The sequence below is a fragment of the Scyliorhinus canicula genome, chromosome 28, assembly GCF_902713615.1.
Source record: "Scyliorhinus canicula chromosome 28, sScyCan1.1, whole genome shotgun sequence".
Lineage (NCBI taxonomy): Eukaryota > Metazoa > Chordata > Chondrichthyes > Carcharhiniformes > Scyliorhinidae > Scyliorhinus > Scyliorhinus canicula.
In genome coordinates this window covers 1,794,505-1,820,989 of record NC_052173.1, presented here as the reverse complement: position 1 = coordinate 1,820,989, position 26,485 = coordinate 1,794,505, and the positions used below count along the sequence as shown (strand labels likewise).

Here is a 26,485-nt window from a genome sequence, read left to right as displayed (position 1 = left end):
TTCAAAGCCAGCGATTTAGCCCTGTGCTACATACACCAGCCCCTACATTAGGTGATATGAACGCATACCCCTCTCTGGGACGAACACTGTCCAGATACTGAATTCAAATCCAGCTCCCACAGTTGAAAGGCCAGCGTGCAAATGCACTGCACAATACATTAACTCTTTTCTGCAGCCCGTTGACGATTCTTCCCCCTACCCCAAGATTTAATTATCAGATCAAATGAAGCAAGAAAGCCACATTACCACAATTTGGCCCATCCAACACAGGGACAGCAAACAGTTGTCGTTCCAAAACCTTTGCAATCAACTAACTGAAAGACTAGGTTTTGATTTTAAAAATCACCTTGTTGCTGAAGTTTGCAGCACAGATTTGGGATTGCTGGGTCAGGCTCCCTCCCGCCCATCTTTTGCCCATCTCCTTTTGCAGCATTTCTCGATGTGGATTTATTTGTTAACGCTCCCCTCTCATCCTCACTGCTGTCATCTTCATCCAGTTCATCGTCCTCCTCAGACGACCCCTGAACAGCATCATAACCCAAATCATTCCGAAAATCCTCCTCTTCCTCCTGAAATAACAGATCAGGGTTAGCGCCTCATACAACTTAGCTGCTTTTTAGAAACTTTTTTTAAAAAAAATAATTTTTATTCAGATTTTCACAAAATATCAATAACAGAAAAAACAAAAAAATTAACAATTAAGAAAAACAAAAAAGAACAACCCCCCCCCCCGTTAAATACAAAAAGAAGAGATTAACACCCATCATAACCAAAGAACACATGTACAGGCCCCTTCAACCCAACACACCAAAATGACCCCCCCCCCCCCCGGGTTGCTGCTGCTGTCGGCCTATTTCCCTACCGTTCTGCCAGGAAGTCCAGGAAAGGCTGCCACCGCCTGAAAAACCCTTGTACTGATCCCCTCAGGGCAAATTTCACCCTCTCCAATTTGATGAACCCCGCCATATCATTGATCCAGGCCTCCACGCTTGGGGGCCTCGCATCCTTCCATTGGAGCAAGATCCTCCGCCGGGCTACTAGGGACCCAAAGGCCAGAACACCGACCTCTTTCGCCTCCTGCACGCCCGGCTCCACTGCAACCTCAAATATTGCGAGTCCCCAGCCTGGATTAACCCTGGATCCTACCACCCTCGATACCGTGCTTGCTACCCCCTTCCAAAATTCCCCCAGCGCTGGGCATGCCCAGAACATATGGGCATGGTTCGCTGGGCTCCCCGAGCACCTAGTACACCTGTCTTCGCCCCCAAAGAACCTCATCCTCAACCCGGTCATACGAGCCCTATGTAGCACCTTGAACTGTATGAGGCTAAGCCTCGCACAGGAAGAGGAGGAGTTCACTCTCTCCAGAGCATCCGCCCACGTCCCCCCCCTCAATCTCCTCACCCAGCTCCTCTTCCCATTTACCCTTCAGCTCCTCCACTGAGGCCTCGTCTACCTCCTGCATCACTTGGTATATGTCCGAAATCCTCCCCCCTCCAACCCCGAGAGCACCCTGTCCTGGACCCCACTTGGGGGCAACAGAGGGAACCCCAGCACCTGCCACCTGGCAAACGCCCTTACCTGCATATACCTAAAAATGTTCCCCGGGGGAGCCCGAAATTCTCCTCTAACTCACCTAGGCTCGCAAACTTCCCATCTACAAACAGGTCCCTCAACCTCCTAACACCTGCCCTGTGCCAACTCAGGAACCCGCCATCGATTCTCCCTGGAACAAACCGGTGGTTCCCCCGTATCGGGGACCCCATAGAGACCCCCACCACCTCCCCCCTGTGCCGTCTCCATTGCCCCCAAATTTTGAGGGTAGCCGCCACCACCGGGCTCGTGGTATACCTCGTTGGAGGGAGCGGCAACGGTGCCGTTACAAGCGACTCCAAGCTCGTGTCCACGCAGCACGCCATCTCTATCCTCTTCCGTGCTGCCCCATCCCCGTCCATTACCCACTTACGCACCATCGCTGCGTTGGCAGCCCAATTGTACCCACAGAGGTTGGGCAGCGCCAGCCCTCCCCTATCCCCCGCTCCAAAAACACCCTTCTCACCCTCGGAGTCCCATGCGCCCATACAAATCCCGTAATACTCCTGTTGACCCTCCTAAAAAAGGCCTTCGGGATAAGGATGGGGAGGCACTGGAACAGGAACAAAAACCTCCAGAGCACCGTCATCTTGACTGACTGCACCCTGCCCACCAGCGACAGCGGCAACATGTCCCATCTTTTAAACTCCTCCTGCATTTGCTCCACCAGCCTTGTAAGGTTAAGTTTGTGTAGGGTCCCCCAGCTCCTGGCCACCTGGACTCCCAGGTAACTAAAGCTCCTCTCCGCCCTTTTCAGTGGGAGCCTACCTATCCCCTCCTCCTGGTCCACCGGGTGCACGACGAACAGCTTGCTCTTACCCAGGTTGAGCTTATACCCTGAGAAGTCCCTAAATTCCCTGAGAATCTTCATCACCTCTGGCATTTCCCCCCACTGGGTCCGCCACATATAGCAATAAGTCATCCGCATAAAGCGACACTTGGTGCTCCTCCCCACCCCGCACCAGTCCCCTCCAGTTCCTCGACTCCCTCAACGCCATGGCCAGGGGTTCGATCGCCAACGCAAAGAGCAAGGGGGACAAGGGACACCCCTGTCTCGTCCCTCGGTATAACCTAAAGTACTCCGATCTCCTCCTATTCGTGGCCACGCTCGCCATCGGGGCCTCATATAACCTCACCCATCTGACAAACCCCTCCCCGAACCCAAACCTTTCCAGCACCTCCCACAAGTACCCCTACTCAACCCTATCAAAGGCCTTCTCCGCGTCTAGCGCCACCACTCCGCTTCTCCCGCTACCGCCGGCATCATAATAACATTCAAGAGCCTCCGTATGTTGGTGTTCAGCAGCCTTCCCTTCACGAACCCCGTCTGGTCCTCGTGGATGACCCACGGCACACAGTCCTCTATCCTTGTGGCCAAGATCTTCGCCAACAGCTTGGCGTCTACATTTAACAGCGAGATCGGCCTGTATGATCCACACTGCAGGGGGCCTTGTCCCGTTTAAGGATCAAGGAAATAAGCGCCCGGGACATAGTCAGGGGGAAAGCCCCCCCCCCCCCCTCCCCTGCCTCGTTAAAGGTCCTAACCAACAGGGGACCCAGCAGGTCTGCATACATTTTATAGAATTCGACCAGGAACCCATCCGGCCCCGGCGCCTTCCCTGACTGCATGCTCCCTATCCCTTTGACCAGCTCCTCCAACTCAATCGGCGCCCCCAGTCCCTCCACCTGCCCCTCCTCCACCTTCGGAAATCTCAGCCTGTCCAAGAAGCGCCCCATTCCCCCCCCCCCCCCCCCCCCCCCCCCTCCGCTGGGGGTTCAGACCGATACAATTCCCCGTAAAAGTCCCTGAAGACCCCATTGATGTCTGCCCCCCTTCGCACCACATTCCCTCCCCTATCCTTAACTCCACCAATCTCCCTGGCCGCATCCCGCTTACGGAGCTGATGTGCCAGCATCCTACTCGGCTTCTCCTCATATTCATAAACCGCTCCCTGTGCCTTCCTCCACTGAGCTTCCGCCTTTCTGGTGGTCAGTAAGTCGAACTTGGCCTGAAGACTACGCCGCTCCCTCAGCAATCCTTCCTCCGGAGCCTCTGCGTATCTCCTATCCACCCTCACCAACTCCCCCACCAGCCTCTCCCTCTCTCTTTGCTCTCTCCTCTCCTTATGGGCTTGGATGGAGATCAACTCCCCTCTAATCACCGCCTTCAATGCCTCCCAGACCGTCCCCACTTGAACCTCCCCATTGTCGTTGGCCTCCAGGTACCTCTTGATACACCCTCGGACCCGCCTGCCCACCTTCTCATCTGCCAGCAGCCCCACCTCCAAGCGCCAGAGCGGGCGCTGGTCTCTCTCCTCCCCCAGCTCGAGGTCCGCCCAGTGCGGGGCATGATCCGAAATGACTATCGCCGAATATTCGGCATCCTCCACCCTCGAAACCAGCCCCCTGCTCATAATTTAAAAATCGATCCGGGAATAGGCCTTATGCACGTGGGAGAAGTATGAAAACTCCCTGGCCCTCGGCCTCGCAAACCTCCAAGGATCCACCCCTCCCATCTGGTCCATAAACCCCCTCAACACCTTAGCCGCCGCTGGCCTCCTACCCGTCCTGGACCGATCCAATGGGGGATCCAGCACTGTATTGAAGTGTGTCGTCCCTCGTCGTTCCCCCCCATTATCAGTCTCCAGATCTGGAATGCGGTCCAACATGCGCCGCATAAAACCCGCATCGTCCCAGTTCGGGGCGTATACGTTTTGCATCCAGCCCGAATGAAACACTTGGCCCACCCATCCCTTCCTCAATCTAACCTGATCCGCCACCTTCAGGTGCGTCTCCCGAAGCATGGCCACGTCCGCCTTCAGGTGCGTAAATACCCGGGCCCGTTTGATCGGCCCATTCAGCCCCCTCACATTCCAAGTTATCAGCCGGATCAGGGGCCTCCCTGCCCCCTCCCCCGCCGACTAGCCATAACCCTTCCCCTGCCCGCCACTGGTCAGCGCCGCCCGCTCGGCCCGTTCCCCACGGCGGCAAATCCCCATCCCGACCCCCCCTGCATACTCCAGCTCCTTCCTGGCCATTCCAGCAGCAACCCGGTAGCCCCCCCCCCCCCCCCCCCCCCCAAAGCTAGGACCCCCTCCTAACCGCGTTACTCCCTCTATAATACTCCCTTAAGTCAGCTGACTCCTGCTGACCCCGGCAACTTCCACCACTCCTCCGACCCCTCCCAGCGTGGGACTACCCCTCCTCCCCAGTGCCCACCAGCAGGCTCTCCTCCTCCCCCTCTCACGCGGGGAAAAAAAGAAAAAAGCCCGCGCTTCTCAGCTCCAACCCCGTCCCCATCCACCCTCAGCGTGGGAAAAAGCCCACGCTTTCCACCTGCCCGACCCCGCCTCCTCTAAGGCAGCTCCCATTGTCAGCCCAACCCCTCGCGGGGCCCCAGCCCCCTTCCCACCATCAGCTCCCCACGCTACAAATCTACCCCCCACCTCGAACCCATCCACCGAACCCACGCAAAGAGACAGTGCCCCACCCGCCCCGAAAACCACACAGAACCAGCATTTAACGGAAAGCCCTCCCTCAGAAAACACAGTTACATACAGACCCCCGCACCCAACCCTCAGTTTGAGTCCAACTTCTCGGCCTGCACAAAGGCCCACGCCTCCTCCGGGGACTCGAAGTAAAAGTGTCGGTCCTTGTAGGTGACCCACAAACGCGCCGGCAGCAACATGCCAAACTTCACAGCAAAGGAGTGGAGCACCGCCTTCGTCCGGTTGTACCCGGCCCTCCGCTTAGCCACCTCTGCACTCTAGTGCTGGTAGATCCGCACCACCGCGTTCTCCCACCTGCTGCTCCGCTCCTTCTTGGCCCACCTGAGCACACACTCCTGGTCAACGAACCGGTGGAACCGCACCAGCACCGCCCATGGCGGCTCATTCGGCTTGGGCCTCCTGGCCAGAATTCTGTGGGCCCCCTCCAGCTCCAGGGGCCCCTGGAAGGACCCAGCTCCCATCAGCGAATTCAGCAGGACAACCACTAGGCTCCCAAGTCTGACCCCTCCAGCCCCTCCGGGAGGCCCAGGATCCGCAATTTTTTCCGCCTCGACCAGTTCTCCATCTCCTCAAACCACTCCTGCCACTTTTTGTGGAGCACTTCATGCATCTCTACCTTTACCGCAAGGGCCCCAGCCTCATCCTCTCTTTCGGAGGTCTGCTGTCGGATCTCCCAGATTGCCACCCCCTGGGCTGTCTGAGTCTCCAGCAGCTTACCAGTGGTAGCCTTCAACGGCTCTAGCAGCTCCACTTTGAGCTCCCGAAAGCAGCGCTGGAGAGTCTCCTGCCTCTCCTGCGCCCATCGCCTCCACTCCTCGAGGCCTCCACCGACCGCCATCTTGTGCCTCTTCCCTCGCTTTTTCTTAGGCGCTGCCACCGCTCTCTTGCTCGCCCCACTCCTGGTCCAGGCCATACACCGATGGGGAACTGCTGCTGACTCCTTCCCACGTCGGGAATCGTCGAATAAGTACCGCTGGGAGCCCTAAAAAGAGCCCAAAGGTCCGTTCCTGGCGGGAGCTGCCGAACGTGTGGCTTAGCTCTGCATAGCCGCAACCGGAAGTCCCAAAATGAGCAAAATTTCTCTTTACCCAGGTAGATCAATGTGCTGTCATGAGAATGTCACTTTAAGAAATGTTTGAATGCTCACGTTACTGCAGTGATGTCAGAGTGTGGGGATCTATTTAAATGTGTCCAAGCATTGCCAAGGTTTGATGAGAAGGAGGTAGAAGCCTTTTTCATTTCATTTGAGAAGGTGGCTAAACAAATGAAATGGCCACAGGACTTGTGGGTATTACTGATTCAAACAAAGCTGATAGGTAGAGCTAGTGAAGTGTTTGCATCACTACCGGACAAGGTATCTGGGACGTATGAGGTGAAAGAATCCATTTTAGGTGAATGTGAGCTAGTGCCTGAAGCGTACAAAGATTTAGAACAAATGTAAGGAAAGAATTTGGTCAAACATATATGGAGTTTGAAAGGCTCAAACAGAGTAATTTTGATAGGTGGATAAGGGCTTTGAAAATAGACCAATAGTATGAAGCTCTCAGAGAAATACTTTTGGAGGAGTTTAAAAATTCAATTCCTGATGTAGTGAGAACTCATGTGGAAGAACAGAGGGTTAAAACTGCGAGGTTAGCAGCAGAAATGGCAGATGATTATGAATTAGTTCATAAATCAAAGCTTGGTTTCGGACATCAGTTTCAGCCGGTGAGGGATAGAAACTGGAGACATGAGAAATACTCAAGTGGTAAAGGTAAAGCTTTTGAAAAAAACATTTCACACTTTAGGCTCAGGAAAGCGCATACTGAAAACCAAATAACTAAATCCTAAAATTCTGCAGAGGGCATGAGCAGCAGGGTCCCCTCGCTGACAGCAAGTCACACAAATCACTTCAAATTTGAGTACGCGCACTGACAATGCGAGAAATTTTTAAAAAAGGAACAAAGAAATTACCCACTACCATTTACTCAATGCCTGCAAGATTCTCTACGACAAAAACATCTGAAAATTATCAAACAGACTTGACCTATATTCCTTTGATTATACAAGAATGTTAAAAAGATTCAATACTGTAGATATAGAAGAACTATTTCCTCTGGTGGGGAAGTCAAGGAACGAGGGGACAGAATCTTAAAAGTTGAGCCACGTTACTCAGGGGTGATAACAGGAGGCACTTATTTCACACAAAAGCGAAATCTGGAACTTTCACCCCCAAAATGTTGTTGAGGCTGTGGGTTGATTGGAGCTTTCAAAACCGAGGTCAATAGATTTTTGTTGGGTATGTGGCACAGTGGTTAGCACTGCTGCCTCATAGCACCAGGGACCCGGGTTTGATTCCTGGCTTGGGTCACGGACGGCACGGCTTCTGCACGTTCTCCCCGTGTCTACGTGCGTTTCCTCCGGCCGCTCCAGTTTCTTCCCACAGTCTAAAGCTGTGCAGGTTAGGTGGATTGGCCATGATCAATACACAGGGTTACAGGGATAGGGTTGGGGAGTGGGCCTAGGTAGGGTGCTCCTTTGGAGGGTCGGTGCAGACTCAATGGGCCAAATGGCCTCCGTCTGCACTGTAGGGATTCTATGGGATATGGGGAAATGGACCAAGGTGGAAAAATGGAGTTGAAGTACAGCTCAGCCATGATCTAACTGGTCCACGGGAATGAATGCTTTACTCCTGTTCCTAAGGACCATTATAGAGCATAGAACGATACAGCGCAGTACAGGCCCTTCGGCCCACGATGTTGCACCGACATGGGAAGTCAAAAACTAAAGGCCATCTAACCTACACTATGCCATTATCATCCATATGCTTATCCAATAAACTTTTAAATACCCTCAATGTTGGCGAGTGCACTACTGTTGCAGGTAGGGCATTCCACGGCCTCACCACTCTTTGCGTAAAAAACCTACCTCTGACGTCTGTCCTATATCTATTACCCCTCAATTTAAGGCTATGTCCCCTCGTGCTAGCCACCTCCATCCGCGGGAGAAGGCTCTCACTGTCCACCCTATCTAACCCTCTGATCATTTTGTATGCCTCTATTATATATTTTTTTTGTTGACACGACTACAATTCTGGGGCAGCACGGTGGCACAGTGGTTAGCATTGCTGCCTCACAGGGCAGTACGTTGGCTCTGTGGGTTAGCACTGCTGCTTCACAGGGCAGCACGGCGGCACAGTGGTTAGCCCTGCTGCCTCACGGCGCCGAGGACCCTGGTTCGATCCCGGCTCTGGGTCACTGGCCGTGTGGAGTTTGCACATTCTCCCCGTGTTTGCGTGGGTTTCGCCCCCACAACCCAAAAGATGTGCAGGCCCAATTCCCACTATAATGCCACAACAAATACTTCAATTGGCAGAGATTTTGTGATTAGACAGAAACACAATGGGACCTGATTTGCTGCTTTTGGTAGTTTCCTCCGCTTCTTGTAGAGTTCTTTTCTATCAGAAACAAGGCCCATACTGATCAGCTTTTCGATAATCCTGGGTCTCGCTCGCTTGCAGGTTATGCGTTTCATGATATTACCAAGGACATCTGCAGATACAGACATAAATTTCATCAATTGCATTTTGTCTTTTTTCCTCAAGTTGTAATACTCTAAAGTTTATAGACAATTTATTGAATTTTCATTCGAAACTTGGATGTCGAATGTATCATTTGAAAGAGTTTCAACTGGTCAAGGCAATGCGTAATTAAGTCGTAACAGGCTGGCACATTGAAGATTTGACTTGTTTGCCTTCTTTAGAAGTCTGTGAGACCTTGTCAAATGCTTTGCTGAAATCCATTTAACTACATCAACTGCACTACCCTCATCCACGCGCCTGGTCACATGCTCAAAAAATCTCAGTACATTTTCAAAAATTATGGAAGCAAATTAATTGCAGCTACTTACAACTTACCATCTGATCCTCTGAACTCCACAAACAATGTCTCAAGCTCCATCTCCTGCTCCTCTCTCCAAAGCACAATCTTAGTTCCCTTCCTTAAAACAGCAAAACCAAGATGTTACAAAGTGAATTTCAAAACAATGCGGCCGTAACGCTCCCAAACCTTGGTTCTAAAGGCTTTGCTCTTGAGAAAACCCGGACATGGACAGGTGGAAGAGACTGATTAAGGAAGAAGGGATAATAGCACATTATTTACTTCCTCCAATTCTACTTCAAAGTGAGCTGTTAGGCTGTAATGAAGAATAACCTGGGAGAAGCTGTCTTCAAATCTCCCTTCGATTTGCCTGTCTACATCTCGGGTACGACAATGAACCCTGTGTGTGAACAAACTCACGTGCTACTGCTTCACCGTGGAGTGCCAATGAATTGTGCCACTGGCGCTTATGGTGCAATTATGAAGCAAGTCAAGGGAAATGACCATCCTCCTGAACCAACCAGTTTTTAACTGTGTTCCTTGGTGCCACATTTGAAAGTTTGGACAACCAGGATTCCACTGTCTATACTTTAGTACAGGGGTGGGCAAACTACGGCCCGCGGGCCGCATGCGGCCCGCCAAAGGTATTTCTGCGGCCCACCAAGTCATTAAAAAAAAAAAAAAAATTTTTTTTTTTTTATTTTTTTTTTAAAAAATTTTTTTTAAAGATTAATGGAGGGGGGGCTGTTGGGTTACTTACTGGTATACGGTGGATACGTTGACTTGAGTAGGGTGATCATTGCTCGGCACAACGTCGAGGGCCGAAGGGCCTGTTCTGTGCTGTACTGTTCTATGTTCGATATGAGGCGCCCAGAATCATAACCGGGTGAAGTAATTATTGTACTTAATATACTATGCGGCCCTTTGTGAATTGTGAATTTCTGAATGTGGCCCTTGCACGGAAAAGTTTTCCCACCCCTGCTTTAGTAGCTAAGCAACACCAAAAACACTTACTTGACACGTTTGAAGTCTCTTACACTATCCACCAGATTCATCTGAACGAGTTTGGCAGCAATCTGTTTTCTGGTCCTCAAGTCATTTTTAATGTGTTCCATGATATTGTCAATGATGTCTTTATCTGTAAAATTAAAAATCACATTGCCTCGATCTTACTTTCCAAATATGTGCCTGTAATCATCAGGATATAAAATTCTCTGTGATGCAATTAAACACTTGTGTGCATAAGAATTCTAGACTATAAACTCCACTTTGAATCGTGCAATGATTATAGCACAGAAGGCAGCTGCTCCTCTGAAGAAACAAATCACTGAGTGACTTTCCCCGCAATGTTTTCATTTTCAAATAATGAGTTAATTCCCTTCTGACACCTTGATTGAATCTGCCTCCACCATGCTCTTGGGCAGCACGTTCCAGATCCCAACCACTCACTGTGTGAAAACGTTTTTCCTCATGTCCCTAATTATCTTAAATCTGTGTCCCTCTAGTTCTCGATCCTTCCATCAATGGGACTGACAGAGAATAAATGACAAGACGATGGGGAAAGAGCAGGACAGTGCGACTAACTGGATAGCTCTTTTGAAGAGCTAGCACAGGCATGATGGGCCAAATAGATTCCTCCTGGGCTGTAAAGTTCTATGCAGTGGAATTGAAATGAAACTGTTGGGGAGAAACATCAGTTGCATACTTGGTGTGGGATATATTCAGAAATAACCCAAATACAATACATACCCCCTTGTTCCTCTTTGAATCTTAGATACAAAGTTTCAAGTTCCTCCTCTTCCTCAGATGACCAAGTTGGACCCTTCTTGCTTTCTCCACTGCAAAAAGTCAAAACCAATCATTCTCACAACTGCAAACGAAAATCCACTTGCACCTGTGCCTGCTGTGAACTATTATAGGACATACAGTGCAGGACATTCGGTCCATCGAGTCTGCACCGACCCACTTAAGCCCTCACTTCCACCCTATCCCCGTAACCCCATCTAACCTTTTTTAGTCACCAAGGGCAATTTAGCATGGCCAATCCACCTAACCTGCACGTCTTTGGACTGTGGGAGGAAACCGGAGCACTCGGAGGAAACCCACGCAGACACGGGGAGAACGTGCAGACTCCGCACAGACAGTGACCCAGCCGGGAATCGAACCTGGGATTCTATAATCCCAGTTTATTCCACTCCATTACCACAGAAAGAATGCATCACTCACACGGTCAGCACAAAGTCTTAGCGGCCAAGTCCACTTCGGCAAACAAACAATCTAGTAACAATCAATTATTGGGCGGCACGGTGGCGCAGTGGATTAGCCCTGCTGCCTCACGGCGCCGAGGTCCCAGGTTCGATCCCGGCTCTGGGTCACTGTCCGTGTGGAGTTTGTACATTCTCCCCGTGTTTGCGTGGATTTCGTTCCCACAACCCAAAAAAAGAAGTGCAGGGTAGGTGGATTGGCCAAGCTAAATTGCCCCTTAATTGGAAAAAGTTAATTGGGTACTCTAAATTTATGGAAAAAAAACAATCAATTATTTCAGGTCCACACAGTAGGGATGAGGTGCTCCATCTAAAAATGAGGATTGTCAACATTATCAAAACTTCAGTAACATTTTTGCATCCTGACCATTTGATGAACTGATTGTTTTAGTTCCGGGAGCACTATGCAGTATCAGCACAGTGTAGAAAACCAACACCTCCCAAGCTCTCACGCTCAATTACCTTTCATCATCCTTCCTGTAACCCTCAGTCATTTCTTGAATGGTTGCAATATTCTTCCAGAACAGCAGTTCCACATAAGCCTTGTTGTTATTCGCAGCTAAAGTAAAGAATCTGCTCAGGACATACTTGCAGAACTTCACCAGCTCCTGTTGTGAAAAGGAACAGGATAGAGATTAACGGCTGCCGAAGGCAGATTGTCTTGCTGTGATGGCAAGACAATCGGATAGTTTCCCGGACTACAATTCTGGATTTAACCCTGGTAAGTAACTAGCAGGGGGCCTTATTCATCCAGGGGGAGGATGTCAGCCCCAACCACTTTATAGTTTGGGGGGGGGGGGGGAGGACGGGACTCTGGAGACAGGGTTTCTCACCACAGCAGCTGGGGAACTCAAGTTCAATTAATTAATAAATCTGCGAATAAATCAATTAATAAAAAGCTAGTCTCAGAAATGGCGATGATTTCGAAGTTTGCGTCGAGATGTTGTTCTTCCAGCAAACTGGAGGAACAACATCCCATCTTCCGGTTAGGCACGCTACAGCCTTCTGGCCTGAACATCGAATTCAACAAATTCAGATGATCAGCTCTACCCTACCTTGACCCATTTGTTTTCATCCCATTTCATTTTAACTGTCTTTTACCATTTCTTTCTTTCTTAATATATATTTAATTTCCTCCCCCAATCTTATCCACCTTTCCTTCACCTTTCTCCTCTTTGCTTCCCCCTTTCCCTCCCCCCACACCAACAGTTCATCCTGTGATATTAGTTTCTCCGCTATTTGACCTTTCACATCTTTTGTTCTCTCTGGGGACTGCCATTAACACTCTTTCCCCTTGGTATCTGTGGCCATTAGCTCCCGGTTTCCCTGGGTTTCCGTGGCTATGACTCATCTTTCATTCTCACTCCACAGTATGAATATTTCCCACTTTCTCGGTCTGTTAGCTTTGACAAAGAGTCATCGGACTCGAAACGTTAGCTCTTTTCTCTCCCTACAGATGCTGCCAGACCTGCTGAGATTTTCCAGCATTTTCTCTTTCATTTCAGATTCCAGCATCCGCAGTAATTTGCTTTTACCCTACTTAAGCCCACGCCTCCACCCTATCCGTGTAACCCAGTAACCCCACCTAACCTTTTGGACACTAAGGGCAATTTATCATGGCCAATCCACCTAACCTGCACATCTTTGGACTGTGGGAGGAAAGCCACGCAGACACGGGGAGAAAGTGCAAACTCCTGGACCCTGGTGCTGTGAGGCAGCAGTGTTAACCACTGTGCCGCCCCCACAGCAGAGGAGGGAATTTGCTGTCTTTACTTATCTGGCCTATATGTAACTCCAGGTCCACAGCAATGAATGTCCTTCTGAAATAGCCCAGCAAACCACACAGTTGTACCAAACCACTACAGAAAGCACTGTGGGTATACTACACCAGATGGACTGTACCTTGTTCAGGAAGGCAGCTCGCCATCACTTTAGAATCCTTACAGAAGGAGGCCATTCGGCCCATCAAGTCTGCACCTGCCCTTGGAAGGAGCACCCAACTGAAGTCCACACCTCCACCCTATCCCCGTAACCCAGTAACCCCACCTAACCTTTTTGGACACTAAGGGACAATTTATCACGGCCAATCCACCTAACCCGCACATCTCTGGACTGTGGGAGGAAACCGGAGCACCCGGAGGAAACCCACGCAGACACGGGGAGAACGTGCAGACTCCACACAGACAGTGACCCAAGCCGGGAATCGAACCTGGGACCCTGGAGCTGTGAAGCCACAGTGCTATCCACTTGTGCTACCATGTTGCCCCTGACTAGGCTCACAAATTCAGGAGTGTGGGGAAAATTTCAATGGAACTTTTGGCAAAAATCAGTTAAAATGAAAATACAGTTAAATTGCCGTAGGAATTCACAACAGGAACAGCAAAATGAAAATGAAATGAAAATCGCTTATTGTCACGAGTAGGCTTCAATGAAGTTACTGTGAAAAGCCCCTAGTCGCCACATTCTGGCGCCTGTCCGGGGAGCCTGGTACGGGAATCGAACCGTGCTGCTGGCCTGCTTTAAAAGCCAGCGATTTAGCTCAGTGAGCTAAACCGCCCCTTAAATGTGAGACAAATTGTTACATCAGTCCCATTTCGATAGGTAATCCGGTAAGCCATTACGGAACCAAATGTGAAATCCTCTGAATATAATTTCAGGAGTGTTGGGAAACCGTGATCATTTGGCAGCCTGCATATACACTGCATATCATCCAAAAACATTTTCTCTTGAATCTCAAATTTCAAAGTAATCTTTCAGTGGTAGGTCAGTGAGACAGATGACGGAAGGGGCTGGTTTAGCTCACTCAGCTAAATCGCTGGCTTTGAAAGCAGACCAAGCAGGCCAGCAGCACGGTTCGATTCCCGTACCAGCCTCCCCGGACAGGCGCCGGAATGTGGCGACTAGGGACTTTTCACAGTAACTTCATTGAAGCCTACTCGTGACAATAAGCGATTTTCATTTCATTTCATTTCATGAGTGAACAGACAGTGCTCCAAAATAATACAACACCATGGTACATGACAGCAAGTCTTTTTGCAAATCACCAACCAGTAAACGACATAACCATGATGAAAATTCTACCTACTTGGTACGAGCTGGCTGCTGGATCTTCCAGAATGTGATTGAATAAGTGGAATACTGACAGTTGATAAAGAAGAGCATCCATTTTCAGATTATATGCTAGTCGGTGGAGCATCCTTATAATGCAGTGGTTGGTGTGAGTGCTGTTCTGTCGGTAGTCCTTCAGTAGGAGAATGTACGGTTTTACGACGGCAGCATTAGCGAACCTAAAGGTAACAGATAAAAGAACGGTGAAAAGAACGAGAGAATTGGAAACAGGGTTTACTGACGTCCAAACAAGCTATCCTTACAGCTCAACTGAGATGGTCAGTTTAGAATCAGCCTGTAGATAGGTTTAGTGTCACAAATTCCTGCTCTGCAGGAGTTGTCCTAAGCGTGCCAAAATTTTATTTCACTTGGAACTGCTGCAGCTAGCAGGCAGAGAGGTTTACTTCAGAGTCTGGCCTGGATTCAAACCTTTGCCCCAGAAATGAAACTATTATTCGCTAATTCAATGCACCAACTTAATTTATTTTAAACCTTTTATTGAACGGTTTAAAGCCCCATAGAGATGTCTGAGTATTGCACAAAAGCAGATTCAACCACAATAGGATAAGAATAACCTTAATGTTAAAAAACACAAGTATTTTTGAATAGTTTACCTCTTCAGATAATCCAGGAAGTTAAATTCACTTTCTCTAACTCTCACTGATTCGGTTTCCTCCTCTTCGATCTCTTCATCTCGGAATTCATCAGTTTCCTCAGCCTCTGCAACAGGCTGCCCTGTGGGATGCAGAGAATGGATTTGGAAGATCTTCAAAACAAGTTCCAAAACTACGAACACCAAAACGACAGCTACTAAAAGACTTACTGAGTAACTTTGCAAACAGCACTTGTCTGAGCAACTGGGACTCGTCCTCCAAACGCAAGTCGGAAGAACCAAAAACATCACCTTCAGGCCACACTTCCCTGTGGGGACAAACATTCGATGAATAATTGATGCACAGCATCCTTATGGAGGTCAATACTCATTTCATGCAGATTACGAAGTTAGTGAGGAATGAGGCAAGTTTGAACTGGATTCAGACTGAACTTTTATACATGTCACTTACAGCTGGATTCAAAGCCAAACTTGCAAGTGAAAAGACAGCATGCTAATTCATTGCACAACTTAAACCCTTTCCTCTACCTCTTGTAAATAAACATTTAAAAAAATCCAATTTACACATACTCAGTGTAATAACCTGCACGGAACACACGGACTTGAGGAGTATGAGCTCCCCCGCTAACTACGGGGCTGATACCATGTTGAATAGATCGGTTAGATAGGAACTGATTGACAGAGAGAGATTCCAGTGAGGTTCACCCGGGCCCCTTTGTAAATAGTACGCATGATAAATAAACATCTTCTTTGTTTTACTCATCTGGGGTGACTGAATTGCTCATGTCCTGCAGTCAGTGCCACAATGAAATACTGATTTTAGGGCAGCACGGTGGCGCAGTGGTTAGCGCTGCTGCCTCACGGCGCCGAGGTCCCAGGTTCAATCCTGGCCCCGGGTCACAGTCCGTGTGGAGTTTGCACATTCTCCCCGTGTCTGCGTGGGTCTCACCCCCCACAACCCCAAGATGTGCAGCGTAGGTGGATTGGCCACGCTAAATTGCCCCTTAATTGGGGGGGAAAAAATTGGTACTCTAAATTTTTTTTTAAAAAAAGAAATACTGATCTTATTCGTTTATAGCAGTATTTAACCAATGGGAATGAGAAAAGCTGGGCATCGATAGCACACATTTAAAATGCGTGTTACAAACAATTGCAAACTCCTTCCAGTGAACAGAAATACAGCAGAAAAAATCTCCATGGCAGTCAAATCTCAATCGAGTGTCTAACAGATTGCACAACTATTTCCTGGAAACAATGTTGTCAGGTTATAAAAGCCACAGTACAATTTTATGGTTTACCTTCAGAAAGCAGATAAATTATACTGCAGTACAAGCCACTCCTGTTCATTTAGATGGTAGGAGTCAAGGGACAAGGTCAAACCCAGGTTAGAGTGCAGCTTTGTTCAGTTAGTGACTAGAACAAAGAAAAGTACAGCACAGGAACAGGCCCTTCGGCCCTCCAAGCCGTGCCGACCATGCTGCCCATCTAAACTAAAATCTTCTACACTTCCGGGGTCCGTATCCCTCTATTCCCATCCTATTCATGTATTTGTCAAGATGCCCCTTAAATGTCACTATCGTCCCGGCTTCCACCACCTCCTCCGGCAGCGAGTTCCAGGCACCCACTACCCTCTGTGTAAAAAACTTGCCTCGTACATCTCCTCTAAACCTTGCCCCTCGCACCTTAAACCTATGCCTCCTAGTAATTGACCCCTCTATCCTGGGGAAAAGCCTCTGACTATCCATTCTGTCCATGCCCCTCATTATTTTGCAGACCTCTATCAGGTCGCCCCTCAACCTCCGTCGTTCCAGTGAGAAAAAACCAAGTTTATTCAACCGCTCCTCACAGCTAATGCCCTCCGTACCAGGCAACATCCTGGTAAATCTCTTCTGCACCCTCTCTAAAGCCTCCACATCCATCTGGTAGTGTGGCGACCAGAATTGAACAAAAAAAAACTGCAGTAACTCCCAGGAAGTGGGACAAGTGACAGAAAGAGGAAAAAGAGAAAATCACAGAGACGAGTCAATCCTGTGTTTGCTGACCTGTGCTTGGACCATCGATGAGTCATTAAAAACCTCAGTTCCTGTTTTCAAATTCTACCAAAATCCTACTTGTTCCTTTCTCCATCCTCTCTCGCAGCCCTACAACCCTCCAAAGATCGATGCATTCCTCCGTATGTAATTCCCACTTCCTTCACTCCACCATTAGCAGCCATACCTTCAACATCCTGGGCCTCAGAGCTCTGGAATTCCTTCCCCAAACCCCCCTCTCCTCCTTCATGATCCCCCACAAATTTTTCTTTAGCATGGCCAATCCACCTAACCCGCACATCTTTGGACTGTGGGAGGAAACCCGGAGAACCCGGAGGAAACCCACGCACACAGGGGGAGGACGTGCAGACTCCGCACAGACACTGACCCAGCCAGGAATCGAACCTGGGACCCTGGAGCTGTGAAGCATTTATGCTAACCACCATGCTACCGTGCTGCCCCGGATGCGGTCCAATTAATTGGGGCCAAGTTCAAGGCCCGCCCAAAATTGGGTATAAGAAGATCCCCGAGAGAGAATCGGTCTCTTGGACTCGGCTCTCGAAGCGTAGAGACCCGTCCACCAGCTGCACCAGAAGCAAGTAAGTCCAAGATCAACGCTTGCCATCAGACGGACGACCGTAGCTGTTACCTCCTCAAACCCAACAGCCTCAGATCCGAACAACGGCCATTGTTCCTCTGACTGAGTGGGCACCCAAAGTTAAGTATCGGCGTTAGCGTTAGAGATAGTTTAGTTTATGGTATTTTTTGCATGAGTAGATATTACTGTGTGTGTAAATAAATAGTATTGACTTTGAACTAACTGGTGCATTGGTTCTTTGATCAGTATTCGGGTTTGAACCTTGTGGAGGTATCGAAAGATACCTGGCGACTCTAGAGCAAACATAATTAGGATCAAGGAAGGCGACCATATTTAGAACCAGATAAACAGAGCAACATTGGTGTCAAGTATTTTCCCATAAATTTAGAGTACCCAATTCATTTTTTATCCCCAATTAAGGGGCAATTTAGCGTGGCCAACCCTGCACATCTTTGGGTTGTGGGGGTGAGACCCACGCAAACAAGGGGAGAATGTGCAAACTCCACAAGCACAGTGACCGGGATCGAACCTGGGACCTCAGTGCCATGAGGCAAAAGCGCTAACCACTGTGCTACCGTGCTGCCCTGGTTTTGTGTCACATTTTGTCTGATGCATGATCCTGTTAAGTGCCCCAGATGTTTTAATATGTTACAGTCATTGCATAAATGCAGGTTGCTGCTGCAGTTTGGAAACTGGTTCTGGGCCTACTCTCTTGGCTAGAATGGCAGGTCAGATAAGAATACAAACCATACCAAAATATCTTGACAGTAAAGCAAGCAGGAAGAGGAAATATACGATAGGACAGGTCAAAATTACAAATGAAGTCTGATTTTTTAACAAAGTAGACTGTCTTACGATTATGTTGATACTTCAAAGAAGCTCATAACTAGCGGTTACCGTGCAGCTCGGAGAAGCACAAGGGCCTCTGCAGCTTTGCCAGCCAGGAGTGCGTCCTGAATACGAATCATTGCTTCGGCACGCTGCTCCTCCACAGGGATTTCCGAAGCAGCATCAAATGGAACAACATCATCAGGGAGAAGTTCTTGGCCCTGGAAAACAAACACATTCAATTCATTAGCTCAGGAAATCAGTGACACTGTGCACTGGGGTGGAATCTGAGGAGATGGCTCAGGAGGCCGAGAGGACGGCATCTCTATTTAAAAGACACAATGGTGCTTAAAATAGCTCAAAGCATTGGTTCTTCTGCAAGTTTACCAAGGACTATTACAGGAATTGTTACAATCTTGTTGGGGCTGTTAACGTTTAATGAAGAAATCCAAACACCCAGCGATTAACTGGCAGACCATGCTGCAAGATTTCATTTTTAAATTAAAACAAACTTCACTGTATATCAAAAAGAATTAAACTAAGTAAGCACTATTAAATTAATACTATAGTTTATAACTACAGATATTATGAACTCGTGTTTTTTAAAAACTTCTCCCACCCCCCAAGAATTCCCATAGCTTACATAATTTTGAAGGTTCATTCACTTTTCCTGGGACCAAACTAAAGGTATGCCACAGCCTCCCGGAATTCATTTTAATTATCTCCAGTGTTCCAGCTACACTCTATGGTAAGATTCTATGAGAGTCCTTCCATTAACTTTTTTGGCTATACAACCATCAACCTTTTCTTAACAGACCTCATAACTATGAATGTCTCAGTTCTTTGCTTGGATTGCAGGCATGGGATTACATAGCTTTATGAGCTAATTCTGCTGGCTGTTTTCTGCCAAGGTTCCACGAGGACCACAGTAGAGTTCTTACAGCTGCTTCTCTTGCAATCCAAGCTGAGATACAGCCCCATCCACATTCCATAGAGTGAACGATGAAGTTAGTATTTTCTCTGCTTGAAGTGCAAGCCTAACCAACTAACATTTATTTTCTTTGGCGCTCCCAGCTCAAATGAGCTGCAGCCTACACAAGACCAATTTGGCAACTGCCCCAGTCTGTTCCCAGACTGAACTGCCTGCTTCTGTCAGCAAACACATACAGATAAATTAAACAAAATAACCGTCTACGGCTCCACCCTGAATCACCATCTCTAAGGCAACATGGTATGCTTTCAAACAGAAATGAAAATTTAGCTTCATACAACTCTTTGATTATGTAACCCATACAAATAATTTTTATCCCAATGGAGTTTTACGACCCTATTTCCCGGAATTTCTAGCTTTTATCTATTCTATGGAGATAACGATATACACCCCAACTTTACCAAGAGGTCGAGACTTTGGTCATCTATTGTTGAGTGTTTACAGTTCTAACTCTGACCTTGAAGATAAATTAGTTTCCCGTATAACTATAATTAACTCAAAGCTTTTTTGAATTGCATCTACTTTGGGATTGCTCATTAGTTTTGCAATCGGTTGCTCCCATTTATCTACAATTAAAATTAAAAGTTATATTGTAAAACATATGAATTATGAACCAGATTTTCACATAGAATACACTCATCTGCTTGGCTGTGGGAAGAACCAAGGCACACACCATAAAACATAGAAAATACAGCACAGAACAAGCCCTTCGGCCCACGGTTGTGCCGAACTTTTGTCCAAGATTAAGAACAAATCAATCTACACCCCAGCATTCTACCGTCATTCGGGAGGCAGAGGGGGGTCATAGATAGAAGCTTCAGGAAGGTAGTTACGCCAAAGAATAAAGCTAGATGGGTGACGGTGAGAGGGGCTGGGGGGTAAGCAGTCAGTACAGGGATTCCCTGTGGTCGTTCCCCTTAGTAACAGGTATACCGCTTTGGATACTGTTGGGGGACGACGACTCCTAGGGGTCAGCCATGGGGTACAGGTCTCTGGCACAGAGTCTGTCCCTGTTGCTCAGAAGGGAAGGGGGAGAGGAGTAGAGCATTAGTCATTGAAGACTCCATAGTTAGGGGGATAGATAGGAGATTCTGTGGGAACGAGAGAGACTCGCGGTTGGTGTGTTGCCTCCCAGGTGCCAGGGTCCGCGATGTCTCGGATCGTGTTTTCGGGATCCTTAAGGGGGAGGGGGAGCAGCCCCAAGTCGTGGTCCACATAGGTACCAACGACATAGGTAGGAAAAGGGATAGGGATGTAAAGCAGGAATTCAGGGAGCTAGGGTGGAAACTTAGAGCTAGAACAAACAGAGTTATTATCTCTGGGTTGTTACCCGTGCCACGTGCTAGCGAGTCGAGGAATAGGGAGAGAGAGCAGTTGAACACGTGGCTGCAGGGATGGTGCAGGAGGGAGGGTTTCAGATTCCTGGACAATTGGGGCTCATTCTGGGGTAGGTGGGACCTCTACAAATGGGATGGTCTACACCTGGACCAGAGGGGTACTAATATCCTCGGGGGGAGGTTTGCTAATGCTCTTCGGGAGGGTTTAAACTAGTTCAGCAGGGGATTGGGAACCTGAATTGTAGCTCCAGTACACAAGAAGCTGAGAGTAGTGAGGTCATGAGTAAGGTTTCAAAGTTGCAGGAATGTACCGGCAGGAAGGAAGGTGGTCTAAAGTGCGTCTACTTCAATGCCAGGAGCATCCGGAATAAGGTGGGTGAGCTTGCGGCATGGGTTAGTACCTGGGACTTCGATGTTGTGGCCATTTCGGAGACATGGATAGAGCAGGGCGAGGAATGGTTGTTGCAGGTGCCGGGGTTTAGATATTTCAGTAAGTTCAGGGAAGGTGGTAAGAGAGGGGGAGGGGTGGCATTGTTAGTCAAGGACAGTATTACGGTGGCTGAGAGGACATTTGATGAGGACTCGAATACTGAGATAGTATGGGCTGAGTTAAGAAACAGGAAAGGAGAGGTCACCCTGTTAGGGCTTTTCTATAGGCCTCCGAAAAGTTCCAGAGATGTAGAGGAAAGGATTGCAAAGATGATTCTGGATAGGAGCGAAAATAACAGGGTAGTTGTTATGGGGGACTTTAACTTTCCAAATATTGACTGGAAACACTATAGTTCGAGTACTTTAGATGGATCCGTTTTTGTCCAATGTGTGCAGGAGGGTTTCCTGATTCAGTATGTAGAGAGGCCAATAAGAGGCGAGGCCATATTGGATTTGGTACTGGGTAATGAACCAGGACAGGTGTTAGATTTGGAGGTAGGTGAGCACTTTGGTGATAGTGACCACAATTCGATTACGTTTACTTTAGCGATGGAAAGGGATAGGTATATACCGCAGGGCAAGAGTTATTGCTGGGGGAAAGGCAATTATGATGCGATGAGGCAAGACTTAGGATGCATCGGCTGGAGAGGAAAACTGCAGGGGATGGACACAATGGAAATGTGGAGCATGTTCAAGGAACAGCTACTGCGTGTCCTTGATAAGTATGTACCTGTTAGGCAGGGAGGAAGTGGTCGAGTGAGGGAACCATGGGTTACTAAAGCAGTTGAATCACTTGTCAAGAGGAAGAAGGAGGCTTCTGTGAAGATGAGACGTGATGGTTCAGTTGGGTCGCTTGAGAGTTACAAGTTAGCTAGGAAGGCTCTAAAGAGAGAGCTAAGAAGAGCCAAGCGAGGACATGAGAAGTCTTTGGCAGGTAGGATCAAGGATAACCCTAAAGCTTTCTATAGGTATGTCAGGAATAAAAGAATGACTACGGTAAGAGTAGGGCCAGTCAAGGACAGTAGTGGGAAGTTGTGCGTAGAGTCCGAGGAGATAGGAGAGGTGCTAAAGGAGTATTTTTTGTCAGTATTCACACAGGAAAAAGACAAAGTTGTCGAGGAGAATACTGAGATACAGGCTACTAGACTAGAAGGGCTTGAGGTTCATAAGGAGGAGGTGTTACCGATTCTGGAAAGTGTGAAAATAGATAAATCCCCTGGGCCGGATGGGATTTATCCTAGGATTCTCTGGGAAGCTAGGGAGGAGATTGCTGAGCCTTTGGCTTTAAGTCATCTTTGTCTACAGGAATAGTGCCAGAGGACTGGAGGATAGCAAATGTTGTCCCCTTGTACAAGATGGGGAGTAGAGATAACCCCAGTAACTATAGGCCAGTGAGCCTTACTTCTGTTGTGGGAAAAGTCTTGGAAAGGTTTATAAGAGATAGGATGTATAATCATCTGCAAAGGAAAAATTTGATTAGAGATAGTCAACATGGTTTTGTGAAGGGTAGGTCGTGCCTCACAAACCTCATTGAGTTCTTTGAGAAGGTGCCCAAACAGGTGGATGAGGGTAAAGCAGTTGATGTATATGGATTTCAGTAAAGCGTTTGATAAGGTTCCCCACGGTAGGCTATTGCAGAAAATACAGAGGCATGGGATTCAGGGTGATTTAGAGATGTGGATCAGAAATTGGCTAGCTGACAGAAGACAAAGAGTGGTGGTTGATGGGAAATGCTCGGACTGGTGTCCAGTTACTAGTGGTGTGCCACAAGGATCTGTTTTGGGGCCGTTGCTGTTTGTCATTTTTATAAATGACCTGGAGGTGTGGACAGTGCAGAAGGATGTTACCAGTTACAGAGGGACATAGATAAGCTGCAGAGCTGGGCTGACAGGTGGCAAATGGAGTTTAATGCAGAAAAGTGTGAGGTGATTCATTTTGGAAGGAATAACAGAAAGGCAGAGTACTGGGCTAATGGTAAGATTCTTGGTAGTGGGGACGAGCAGAGAGATCTCGGTGTCCATGGACATAGATCCCTGAAAGTTGCCACCCAGGTTGAGAGGGTTGTTAAGAAGGCGTACAGTGTGTTAGCTTTTATTGGTAGAGGAATTGAGCTTCGGAGCCATGAGGTCATGTTGCAGTTGTACAAAACTCTGGTGCGGCCGCAATTGGAGTATTGTGTGCAGTTCTGGTCGCCACATTATAGGAAGGATGTGGAAGCATTGGAAAGGGTACAGAGGAGATTTACAAGAATGTTGCCTGGTATGGAGGGAAGATCATATGAGGAAAGGCTGAAGGACTTGAGGCTGTTTTCGTTAGAGAGAAGAAGGTTAAGAGGTGACTTAATTGAGGCATACAAGATGATCAGAGGATTAGATAGGGTGGACAGTGAGAGCCTTTTTCCTCGGATGGTGATGTCCAGCACGAGGGGACATAGCTTTAAATTGAGGGGAGATAGATATAGGACAGATGTCAGAGGTAGGTTCTTTACTCAGAGAGTAGTAAGGGCGTGGAATGCCCTGCCTGCAACAGTAGTGGACTCGCCAACACTAAACGCATTCAAATGGTCATTGGATAGGCATATGGACGATAAGGGAATAGTGTAGAGGGACTTTAGAGGGGTTTCACAGGACGGCGCAACATCGTGGGCCGAAGGGCCTGTACTGCGCTGTAATGTTCTATCCAATAGCCGCTTGAAGGTCCCTAATGAACCATCTAGTGATCCATCAGAGGTTTGTGCTTTGATACCCAGCCTAATCAAGCAATTCACATATTGGTTTGTTTCTCTTCCCCCCCCCCCCCCCTCCTCCTTCAAACACCTGACTAACCTATTCTTAAATATTAACATGGAGAGGGCAGCATGTGGCGCAGTGGTTAGCACTGGGACTGCGGCACTGAGGACCCGGGTTCAAATCCCAACCCTGGGTCACTGTCCGTGTGGAGTTTGCACATTCTCCCCATGTCTGCGTGGGTTTCGCCCCCACAACCCAAAGATGTGCAGGGTGGGTGGATTCGCCATGCTAAATTGCCCCTTAATTGAAAAACAATAATTGGGTACTCTAAATTTATTTTTTTTAATATTAACATCGATTCTGATTCAATTATTAATTCAAGTATTGCACATCCTTCATAGAATAGAATCCCTACAGTGCAGAGGAGACCATTTGGCCCATCGAGTCTGCACCGACCCTCCGAAAGAGCACCCCAGCTAGGCCCTGTACCCCTACCTATTCCCATGACCAAATCTAACCTTGTGGACACTAAAGGGCAATTTATCATGGCCAATCCACCTAACCTGCACAGCTTTGGACTGTGGGAGGAAACCGGAGCTACCCAGAGGAAACCTACGCAGACACGGGGAGAACGTGCAAACAGACCCACACAGACAGTCCACCTGAGGCTGGAATCGAACTCGGGCCTCTGGTGCTGTGAGGCAGCAGTGCTAACCACTGTGCAACCCAATTTGTTTATAACAGAAAGTTGAGCGCTTGTCTCTACAGAAGGGGGGGGGGGGGGGGGGTAATATAGAATCATTACAGAGAGTCACAGAATCCCTTTTCCCTGCTCTCCAGAAGTCAGATGTGGCTAAGCAGTCGTACTCCCACACCAGTCGGCAGGTCGGGGTTCAAATCCAGGTCCAGAGATTTGAGCACATAACCAGGCCAACATTTTAGTGCAGCACTTAGAGGGTGCTGTCTTTCTGAAAGATGTTAAACCAAAGTCCCAACTTGTCTTGCAGGCACAGGCAGATATAAAAGCTCCCAACACACTGGGTGTGATTTAGCACGCAAAAAAAGAGTCCCGTTTTGGGCGCGTATAATGGCGTGTTTCTCGGCATCTAATGAGACTCTGCCTTTTTTTGGGCCTCGGTCGGGAACACCCCACCAAGGCCGCACTTCCAGCATTTCTTACACTGACGAGCTCAGCCTCTGGACCCCCCCCCCCCCCCCCCCAACTTACCTCTTAGAGGGTCCTCAAGCCCCACTCACCCCACGTCATAAGGGCAGTGCACCTCTGGGTCTGATCCCTGGCACAGGCAACCTGGCACCCAGGCACTGACAGCCAGACAGTGCCACCCAGGAACCCTGGCAGTGCCAGTGTCGCACTGATAGGGTGCCCGAGTGGCACTGCTAAGATGTCAGTGTCAAGGTGCCTGGGTGCCAGTGCCAGAGCTCGACCACCTGGGGCCTCTAATGGCCTGGGAGACCCCCACAGGTGCCGTTGTGCCTGGTCCACGTTTGTGTGGACCAGTGCTAAATGGCGACATGGCGAGGTCATTATTTCCTGGGCCTTGGGAGAATCCGGTGTAAATATATTTAAATGAACCTAATGGATCACTTAAATATATTAATCTGGATCCCACTCTCACTCAACGAGATCCAGATCGAGTTTCTCCGGTATCCTGGGACCATTCTGTCAACCTGCATCCCTATAATAGATTACCTGGTTGCTTATTGCTTTCTCGTTTGCTATGCACAAATTGTCGTTCCTCATTGCAACAGTGACTGCACTACAAACTATGTCATTTGATGCAAAGTGCTTTGGGACGCCGTATGATAGTAAAAAGACACTTTTGTAGTGTCTAGTTAATCTTATACAAGTGTCCCCTCATTCTAGAGCCATTAATCCCCTAAAGACCAAGTTGGATCCTGGGTTGTATGGAGTTGGCCGATCACAGCAGCAACGAGGAACCTGTCCTGACCGTGAGGCAGTGACCATTAGTGCAAGATATTGCACGGTTAATCAGTCAAGGTCGCAATCCAACCTGATTGATATGCCTCCCTCTTTGGGTGAATATTCGACTTTCATTTACTATCTAAACTCACAAGTGAAGAAGGACCCTTTGGGTTTGGTACTGAAGACAGTCAATGTCTATGAAATCATATTCCAGTACATGTTAGACCCTTCACAGGAGAACATTCTGCCAATGAAGGAACATTCCAACTCTTGACTAGAGCGCTCAACAAATTGATTTGTCTGTTCCTCAGCAGCACCAATTGCTACAATGATCTCCTCAGAGGGAGTCTCAGCTCATTGCTCTGTTAGGTACATACCTCCGCACACTTGCCCAGCTGCTCCAATGTCACTTTCCACATTTCCTCAAGCTCTTCTTGGGACTTTTCTGATGAAGAAGGAAGTGGTTTTGCTTTTGGCCTCTTCCTTCTGGGTTTCTTTTTCTGTTTCAACCAACAGGAAACAATCAAAGAGCAGCGTCAGGAGCAGCACATTAGCACAAGTCTTTCATTTTGAACCCCTCCACTACCTCTCAACATCCCTTCCTATCTTTGTAAACTCTCCATTCCCTACGACCCTCCAAGATCACTGCTCTCT

General features: G+C 48.3%; 1 protein-coding gene across 2 annotated transcripts in view; it reads right to left on the bottom strand.

The window, feature by feature from the left end:
• timeless (timeless circadian clock) overlaps positions 1-26,485 on the bottom strand; it is a 77,001-nt gene that overhangs the window by 14,803 nt on the left and 35,713 nt on the right. For both annotated transcript variants that reach the window (XM_038786510.1, XM_038786509.1), the window contains exons 14-24: positions 26,209-26,331; positions 18,470-18,621; positions 15,155-15,252; positions 14,946-15,066; positions 14,309-14,510; positions 11,686-11,831; positions 10,709-10,797; positions 9,974-10,097; positions 8,998-9,080; positions 8,490-8,632; positions 347-569 (exon numbers count right to left, since the gene is read on the bottom strand). In XM_038786510.1, coding sequence (XP_038642438.1) covers positions 347-569; positions 8,490-8,632; positions 8,998-9,080; positions 9,974-10,097; positions 10,709-10,797; positions 11,686-11,831; positions 14,309-14,510; positions 14,946-15,066; positions 15,155-15,252; positions 18,470-18,621; positions 26,209-26,331 — 1,504 coding nt within the window. The remainder of the gene's footprint in view (positions 1-346; positions 570-8,489; positions 8,633-8,997; positions 9,081-9,973; positions 10,098-10,708; positions 10,798-11,685; positions 11,832-14,308; positions 14,511-14,945; positions 15,067-15,154; positions 15,253-18,469; positions 18,622-26,208; positions 26,332-26,485) is intronic.